Below are 9,483 nucleotides of genomic sequence, written 5' to 3'. Positions count from 1 at the left end.
GTACAATCTTATGTTTTATATTAGCAATAAATATTTTTTCCTTACGATACAAGAGCAATATCCAGCACACGGGATACCAGATCCACTTTCCAGCAAGTCATCCAAAGTCGACGGTGACGAGTCGTTTCCCGCTGACGTAGGCGACGGCGGGGCAGGCGAGGATGTCGGAGGGGTTCTCGCAGCTGTCGTCGGGGCGCCGCCCGCGCCGCGCCGCGCCCAGGTCCAGCCCTGCCACCGCGCCGGGGTTGTTGCGTATCGAACACACCGTCTGAAATGTACAATTTGATATAAAAACATCCAATCTTATCAATAGATTTACAACGATATCATATACAATCCTCATCCGAAAGGGATTACAAAATTATAACACCACTAGGTACTTACACTTATATTAAAAATATAATTCTGATGTAGTTCTGCTACCTACCCGCTCGTGTCATTTGATTTTTAGTGCTCGCCATCAGGACAATGCGGGCTTGGGTGTCTCGCCACGAATAAAACCGGACGGTAAACTCAAAAGTCATGCCAGTGATCATGATAAGTTACGAAATGTTTGAAAAAAGTGCGGCTTTGATATATTTACTGTGTCGTACATAGTCGAAGTCGATCAAACTCAATCGGAATTACGGAGCAGCCATCGACTCTCGGACTCACAAGGTTAGTGCTTATGAGAGGAATCTTAAAACTATACCTACAATTTTATCAAAATATCCAGTTATCACTTGTATCCGGTTAAAATTTTTATGGTTAGCAAGAGACCACGAAATAAAATCAATAAAAATATCACGTGAACGTTTTTAGTTTGTAAAATTGTTAAGCTACCGGTAAATTGGTGTACCTAAGTGCAAAATGCAAACGCCTACACAGCAACGAATGTCAGGCGTGGGTGTCATGACTAGCAGGATTGCACGAAAGGAATATAATAATATCTCTCCGAGTCATATTACATCGTCGTCGCACCATGTGCAGACAGCGAAGCTAATCTATCTACTCCTTCCACCACCCTGAGTGTTTAAAACCAAAGATAAATACCACCAACCTCTCCATGACACAAGTTAACGACCCTCAGCATGTCCTCCCCGCCGCCCCCGCACACCACCAGCCCAGTCCTCGGCACGAAGCGGCCGCAGTGCAGGCGGCTGGCGACCTCGTCCGGCCGTACTGTCTCCAGCAGCCGGCACGACCCGTAGTCCCACAGCTGGAGGCTGCCGCCCAGATCCCAGGAACATGTTAGGATCTGGAATTTAGATGGTTTGTAGGTGGTAAAACTTTGAGATAAGTAAGTAGTCTTTGCATTGGTCATTCATCAAGCTACAAGTCCAAGTCACCCGACCTACCAAGACTGCCATTCAGACTTCGGCTTTAGTCATTGGAGTAACTAATAACGCCCTGATCGGGTTTTGTACCTATTTGTAAAAATAATGATGATACTAATTTAAATTTAGTCTAAAAGACTTCAATTATCAAACCAATTCACAAAACGCATGAGGGAAGTTCGGTAGATCTTCGGGTCTGTTTCGAGTGTGGCAACATAGCTTTCTTAGGAAACGTGGTTCAACTGATGTCGTGGATTTACAATTTCGTCTGCTAAACTCACAGTCTGGCCAGTCTTGTCGAAGTCGAGTCCCTCGCCGATGATGCGCGGTCCGATGATGTGCCTCGTGGCGTACGGCTGGCGCTCGTCCCAGCACAGAACGCGCGCGTCCTGACCGCCCGACGCCAGCTCGTGCGGCGCGCGCGGGTGGAACGCGCACGCCTGGATCAGCGACGTGTGGCCGTCGATCACGTTCTTGAAGCCGCTACAAAATACAATAAGTACCTAGGTAGCTACATTGAATTTTAGGAAGGTTACTTTGGGCAAATTGGCCGGCACTCGAACAACCAGTAGGTAGGTACCTACACTAGCTATCTACTTAAAGCTGGCTAGCAATATATAAATATCTCCCAAGAAGCGCCAAGCGCCTTTCGTCTCTAGTGGCAACCGCGAGTATCTATATGTCGCAGCCGGATCGTATAATCCGCCGTATTACATTGTGGCTAGCCGCATTACAAGACAGGGCCTCTTTGTAATGCGGCGGATCAACGTTTAGCCGTATTGAATATGGCTGAATGAAAATGCGCCGGATTGTATTCGACATCATACGTCATTCAATATGGCTGGCCGTTATGTAATACGGCGAGAGATTAGCCGCCGCATCAAAAGATTTTAGTTTCGTTTTTTTAACACTCGTGGCGCTGCTTGACATAACAACAATAATGGCGTTGGATACAGATATTTGATGATGATTAAAACAAAGAAATCGTGTTAAATATGTTAGTAAACAGTGACTTCAAGAAGAATTTTCACGTGAAATTAAATAACATCTATTCCGATCAATGCGGAACAGTGAAAAACGTACAAAAGTTATTACGCACATCAAACAGCTAAAGTGACCATGGATTCTGCTGGTCGGCGGATTTCCACACAGTATTACTGGGTCAAAAAATATAATTGTGGCCGGCAAAGATTATTTGATCTTGAAGAGACTGCGACTAGGCAAACGTAGTGTGGGACGCCCTCCGGCTAGATGAAATGACGACTTACGAAAGGTGGTTGGTTATGATTGGATGTGGAAAGCTATAGATCGCATCCAGTGGTGTGCTTTGGGAGAGGCCTACGTCCAGAAGTGATGATGATGATGAAGAATAATAATTTCGAAGATCCTACATTCCGAGTAGTGCCCTTGCACAGTATTTTGATACTTTAACGGAAGTCCATATGATAGCATATTTACTCTATTATGATTACAAAATGTTTGTCAAACTACCGAAACCGCAAAATTCCTTCAGCAGTAATTTCATGGACATGGTCACCCTAAAATTTAGTAGTAGTACGATGCGGCTAAACGTGGGCCGCCGTAATGAAGAACGTATCGAAATGACAATCCGGCTAAACGTTGATACGCCGTATTAAAAAGCGGCCCTGTTTTGTAATGCGGCCAGCCGTAATGTAATACGGCGGATTATACGATCCGGCTGCGACATATACATCTCTAAAGGCAACTAGGAACGCCTCCAAATAGACGCCATTCATGGATGGATTCCAAAATTCGGTGAATACGGTCCATTTGATTGCATGACTCTATTTGGATTAATCCACTAAGATGACTATCATTTAGAATTTAGAGCGTTCGTAGACCAGAGGGCGACCCCATAACAAGTCGCGATAGCCTGAAAATACATCCTTTTCCTCAGAAGGTGTTGAACTCATGTCTCACCTGGCATAGAAGGATCTCTCCTCCGTCTGCACCTCTTCATCATACATGAGGAGGGTGGCGTCGTCTCCGCACGTGAGGAACTTGGGCCCGCGCGGGTGGTAGCACAGCCCGAGGGTTGATCGCTTCTCGCGGATGGTGTACAGACACTGCTCGTATCTGTACTTCCAGCACTTTATGTTGCCGTTTAAATCTGTAGAGTAAGTTTTCTTTGGAAGCGTCACTTCAACCTACCTACCTAAACCTTGGCTCAAAAGATCGAGTTGGCAAATTATTTTATTTATTTATTTAATTCTTTATTGCACAAATATCTAATAGATACACAAAAGGTGGGCTTAATGCTAAGAGCATTTTCTACCAGCCAACCTACAGGAGGTACCTACAGGAAAACTGGTACAAAGATGTGCAAAAAAATAAATCTGGATGCGTTTTGGATGTGCGTGCAATATTTATAAGCGCCTACCCAGTACCTAGGTATACGGTTTAGGTAGTTACAGGTGGAATGTTTATTACACACACATTCACCTACCTGCCATCAGAGTGTAGGTACTTACACGTAACCAAGAAGGTCTCAGTAACGGGATGCCCCGTGCTCAGTGGGCGGTGTTTGATGGCGGTGACGGGCGCGGGGCTGGCCCGCACCTCGGCGTCGCGCAGGCGCCGCGAGCAGCGCCCCGACGCCGCGTCGAACAGCCGCACGGCGCCGTCCGCGAAGCCCGCGGCCACCTCGCGCCGGTCCTCCGTGTACTTGCAGCACGTTAGGTTTGTGCCGGTGTCTCTGGAATGTTGCTGATTCATTATTATGTTTGGAAGGTAGGTAATTGAGTTTTGGAATTTCGCGAAAACAAATGATGGTTCTCCATAAGTAAAAAGCCACATGCACGTGACCAATTTTTTTTAATGCAGCCTGTGTCGTGGTCCCACTACTGGGCAAAGGCCTCCTTATGAACTGACCACCGTTCCCGATCATGTGCTTCCTTCGGCCATTTGTTTCTATAGAAAACCATATTAGTTATTTATTTTCGTTAATTTTCAAAAGTCGTAGAACCAAATTTGTTTAGGTTGATCCCCTGAGTCACCTGTATATCAAACATTGTACCTATTTTAAAATGATCATGAAGGTAGTTTTAAAACTAATATAAATGTTTCAATCTGAATCCGCCAGAGGCGCTGCAGGGTAGGTACTAACGCTTCAGAATATGTGATAAGCACATATATAATATACCTACATCAGAGAGTGAGTGATTTGCTAATTATTTTTCCCACCATGCACCGGTCCATGTTTTTGCGTAAGTACCTACCTACTTAAGTATGTAAGTACTTACATTTTCTACACTTTCTCTGTAGAATCTCTGCTGGTGGATGGGATAGTAATAAGTTTAACCTTAGAATTACAGCAACAAACTTACATAACGTTAATCAGATTCACTCTACCATAATAAATCTGATGCTGCTCCGTAGCTAAATATGTGTTCTCCTCTGCGGGTAGGCGCGAGTGCACCTCGGTCACGTCCCGGGACGCGCCCGGGCGGCAGGGCCAGTGCTGGGATGCGGGGCCCGTCTTCTTGGCGGTGTAGGCAAGGGCCGGAGCCATAGGTCCGGATAGCGTGGACCTCTGTGGATCCATGGCGAAAGCAGAGATTGTATAAAAAAATTATAACCTCTACGAGGTATGTGGAATTTACACGATAAATTTTCTTAGGTACAGCTGTCAAATAGAGATGATTGTCTGAGAAACAATATATTCAACAGTGCAGCTTAGAATAATAATAGGTACCTGCCACGATACCAAAAACTCAATTTTTTGTCCTGGCAATCGCAGGTATAAGTTGATGTGACAAAGCAAGGACTTTGTATATAAAACAGCACGCGTAGCACAGTATGGCTGCGACAAGATATAAATGACAGCTAGTTGCAACAAATTGTGTGATACCAGTTGTCCTCACAAACGCTAACATGGCCAACACGAAATAATCACTACAAGATGTGAGTTACAATTTTGACAGCGAGATTGAAAGATTTGTCTTATTTCCTAACATGGGTGTACCAATTTGTCCACACTTGTCTCAGTTTGACATTTGTTTAGGTAGCATTTTATCACTCAAATTCGAAGGTGGTGATAACATGTGACACAAATTATTATTTGTTTAGTTTTTGTTAATTTCATCCTTGCTCTACAAGAAGAGATGCAGGAAAGGAAAATTACTATAATACTTATAGGGAGGATGATCCGGGACTCTAATAACCCGTTGAAAATGCTTTAAAAACAACATTTGTCAAAACACACATCCTCTTTTTATTTGACTAAAATTATATATCATATTACTTATATGTAGCGGTGTTAGCTCAGACGGGTAAGCGCCCGCCCCTCACGGAAGAGATGTGGATTCAAATCCTGTCGCTGACATGTGCTAATAAGTTAGATAGATAGACATTAAATTGTTCCACTTAAATTAAGAGGCGAAATGTGTGTGTTGAAGCAGACCAAAAGGGAAGCAACTCAGCGCATATGTTTGCCCTTAGGAACAAACCAAAGATTTTCAGTTGTCTCCCATACTTATACTTTAAGTTTGCCTATTCACGTCCAAGTACGTAGGTAATGAAGTGGCTAATTGAATAGTTTGAATGCTAAATATAGAGTTCACGAAATGTAAATAATACTTATAAACTGTACATTGAATACATCTGGCACACCGGGCAGTCAGCGACTCATTCTAATCCTTCACCACAGCGACAAACCCTAGTCAGGCTTTATGATTTATCAACAACACGTGAACAACACACTAACTGAGATGAAGTGGCTAATTGAACAGTTTGAATGCTAAATGTGGAGTTCATGAAGTGTAAATCATATAAACTGTACATTGAATACATCCGGCACACCGGGTAGTCAGCGACTAATCCTTTCACTACAGTGACAAACCCTAGTCAGGATTTATTATTTATCAACTACACACTAACTACAAAAAAATAAGTGGGTATGCTCGCATGTACTTACAACTATTTTAAATGGTTATAAAAATATAATATTTTCTTTAGGTAAGTAAAACATTTATTAAACTTTTATTTAATAAATTATAAAAAGTATACTATTTCACACACCATAAAAGCATATTAGGTATTCTTAGTTATCAACTATCACAATAATCAGTCTGAACTTTGCTTATATCAGTCATCAAATGGGTCTCATAGTATGTATGCCAAGTTTTTCAACTTTTTCAGTTCGGTGCCGCTCCAGTTCATTGTTTCACCACAAGGTTGCTAATGTCATCTGACCATCATTCAGCACCACCATTCACCATTCAGGTGGTTTCTGCCAACAAGAGCTCTCCAACCGTGTCTAGGGCATCAATTTCTGACCGGTTTTGACCATCTTCCGTCTTGCCTACAAGCCAATTTCAATGTTCTGTAACAAACAAAAATGTTTCATTAGATTTTAGTTATACTTATGAACTAAGATTATGTCTCCTATAGTCCTCTTCATCATCATCATAACCCATCACGTCCCCACTGCTGGGGTAGGGGTTTCCTTCCAATGAAGGAAGGGTTTAGGCCTAGCCGACCAAGTAGTGCCATGTGAAAAAAGTTTTTTGAGTTGTTTTGTGTGCATATGCCCAATTATAATAACATGTCACGGGTACTGGCACTTACCTACTGTTTTTTTCCTTCCATTGATTATATAAATATTATTCAGTCAGGCCGTGGCACAAGCATCGAACATGATATTCTGCGCCCGTCAGGATCCTGCCCGGGCTTTTTTCTCAAGGCCTTCTAGCTCCTGGGTCCGGGTAGACAGTGGGTGGGTCATCAGTCAGGTGGCATGCTGTTTTTGTTCTTCGTCTCAGGGATCCGATGCATCGACGGCTGCCGATAGCAGGAGCTCCCAAGGAATGTGAGCGTGCTTGGTCGGGAGCAAGCTTGGTCGTATATCATTTGATGAGACGATGTCCAAGAAACTCAATAAAGTAGTTTAATGAGCCAATATGAATCCATGGGATAGCGCAAAGCAAAGTAATATTACCAAAATAATACACTCGAAACTCTCGAAAGCACCAAACAGTCAAAATTTTCTTCAAGTTTGACGTTTGGTGACATTTTAATTGTCAAAAAACCATAGACAATACAAACAACAACCACAAATGAGAGGTTTTCGGAAAAAAATAACATTTGAAAAACTTATTTGCACAGAGCAGAAAAGTTACAGTGTCACTGGGACTAATGCCGAATCACACAAATAAAATGAGTCCCATGTACACCCTATGCTAACATTTAAGACTGATATCAAAAAGTGACTCAATTTAATCAGTCACTTCACATGTTGTCTTATTATGGCCACAGGACTGAGTACTCGCAACCCAAAAGCGAGCCGAGCAGGAGGTGTAGTAAAGAGGCCGTTTGTCCCTTTCTAATAAGGTGACCACGAAATTTGTGTTACGTGGGACTACGGGGACTTGTTGTAATAATATAATTATTACAGTGATCAAAAATTGGGACCCAAAAAAAAATATTTTTGCTTTATAAACCATCGCTACCGTAGGTCGACAAAATCTTAGTCACTCTTCGGAGTTGCATATATCGGAGATATACATCTTCGGGATGCTGTCTATGACAAATGACATTATTTTGTGATTATCAAGGACGGCGATAGTATATATCCCATTCCACGGGGAAAGACATCTGACAGAACCCTTATTACATTCGAATAAGGCTAGTTTTTGTTTGTATTTATATATTGACTTTGACTTATCAAATGTCTTTCCCCGTGGAATGGGAATTCAAATAAAAGACACTATATTTATTGAATTTATTTTTATTATTACTAAACATGGCTAAACAATATTGTTTTATACAATTCTGCCGGAGGCCAATCTTACTGCCTAAATTCATTAAGGAATTACATTTTCCATTATGGAATAAGTATGTTAAAATTTAAATATGAATCAGCTAATGTCTTCACAACTGGAAGTCATGTGTGGTTCCTCATTACATTGAACTGAATGATGATGATCTATTGTGACACCGGAACAACATGTAGCCATATTTTTTTCTTATCTTCATTCTTGGGAAATCTGACAAAGAAATAAAATATATAATTAGTCATGGCACATTGAAAGACAGACGGGCAGACAGTGGAAGCTAGGTAATAGGGTTCCGTTGGCACCCTTTGGGTACGGAACCCTAATAACATGGTCGCATCCGGATCAATAGTTTCGGAGATATGCGTATACAATCGAATAAAATTTTGTTATTTTGTGTGGTAGCTCGTAGCCCCAATAGATTGTCATACCGCATGGTTACCCTATTTGTTATAAATCTAATATTCCCTTTCTCGGCTTACCTGTGAAATAATATGCCGCAACCACCACACGATTCACTTTTACAAACTTGTACACAGCACCTTTTCTCAATTTCTTCAATGAAACTTACTAATTTGCAAAAATAACTAGGTATGACAAGACAACAACAAATAAATTCAAAACAAACCGCCATGACAGATGAAAGGGTTGGCATGAGGTAGGGGAAAAGGGGTAGTAACTGGCCACTTAAGCACCTTGGCCACTTTACGTGTGTGCTCCGTCTAAATGCATGATCTGATTTAGGTGATTTATATATCTAATGATTCACTAGATCCTGTTGATTGTTTTTATGATCAATTTAATAATCAATAAGAACTATTTATTTAAATATCTTTATTTAAATGAAAACTATCACTTTTGTGTAGTAACTGGCCACAAATTTTAGTAACTGGCACCCTTATTTTGCAGTAACTGGCCACCTAATATAATTAACTAAAATAACAAGTTTTAACCTTATAACTACTGCAAACATTATAAAAAACCTATTATAATTAATGTGTTATGACGCAGTATATGTGTTAACACTTAATAATGAGAAATACCTTATATTTCTTAACAAATAAACAGTTCATCGTCATCATTACGTCCCCACCTGCCGGGGCACGGGTTTCCTTCCAATGAAGGAAGGATTTTCTAACAAAATTTAATATAAAAACAAAAAAACTTCTACAATTCAATACCCTTTCAATGTAATTAGTGTAACAACGTCACAATTCACATATTATTATGACAAAAATAAGTTTCTTATCTTTAAATCATCGCAAATCTTTATTAACAATCAAATTTAATTATTTCAAGTTTATATTAAGTCAAATCCTTAAATCTTAGCTTCTTCTTGAACTAATTTTAAGATAGTATAAAATAAAACTTGC

General features: G+C 41.1%; 1 protein-coding gene across 1 annotated transcript; it reads right to left on the bottom strand.

Moving 5' to 3' along the window:
* Window position 1: 1 nt before the first annotated feature.
* On the bottom strand, window positions 2–4,996 carry LOC105385482 (pre-mRNA-splicing factor PRP46). Its single transcript, XM_038118224.2, has 6 exons — window positions 4,664–4,996; window positions 3,809–4,032; window positions 3,258–3,447; window positions 1,598–1,799; window positions 1,040–1,237; window positions 2–268 (listed from the first exon to the last, which is right to left on the bottom strand). The coding sequence occupies exons 1-6, from the start codon at window positions 4,879–4,881 to the stop codon at window positions 98–100; spliced, it is 1,203 nt and encodes a 400-aa protein (XP_037974152.2). The 5' UTR covers window positions 4,882–4,996; the 3' UTR covers window positions 2–97.
* Between the last annotated feature and the right edge of the window lie 4,487 nt (window positions 4,997–9,483).

This window comes from Plutella xylostella, chromosome 10, assembly GCF_932276165.1.
Source record: "Plutella xylostella chromosome 10, ilPluXylo3.1, whole genome shotgun sequence".
NCBI lineage: Eukaryota > Metazoa > Arthropoda > Insecta > Lepidoptera > Plutellidae > Plutella > Plutella xylostella.
This window is presented reverse-complemented; position numbering and strand designations above follow the sequence as displayed.

What these genes read in the sequence shown, in the direction of transcription:
- LOC105385482 (XM_038118224.2), bottom strand. Translation starts at nt 4,881, where the DNA reads ATGGATCCACAGAGGTCCACGCTATCCGGACCTATGGCTCCGGCCCTT. An exon ending in GTGAATCTGATTAACGTTAT is followed by an intron (nt 4,033 to 4,663) that starts GTAAGTTTGTTG and finishes GCAACATTCCAG; the next exon opens with AGACACCGGCACAAACCTAA. An exon ending in GAGAGATCCTTCTATGCCAG is followed by an intron (nt 1,800 to 3,257) that starts GTGAGACATGAG and finishes TGTATTTTGTAG; the next exon opens with CGGCTTCAAGAACGTGATCG.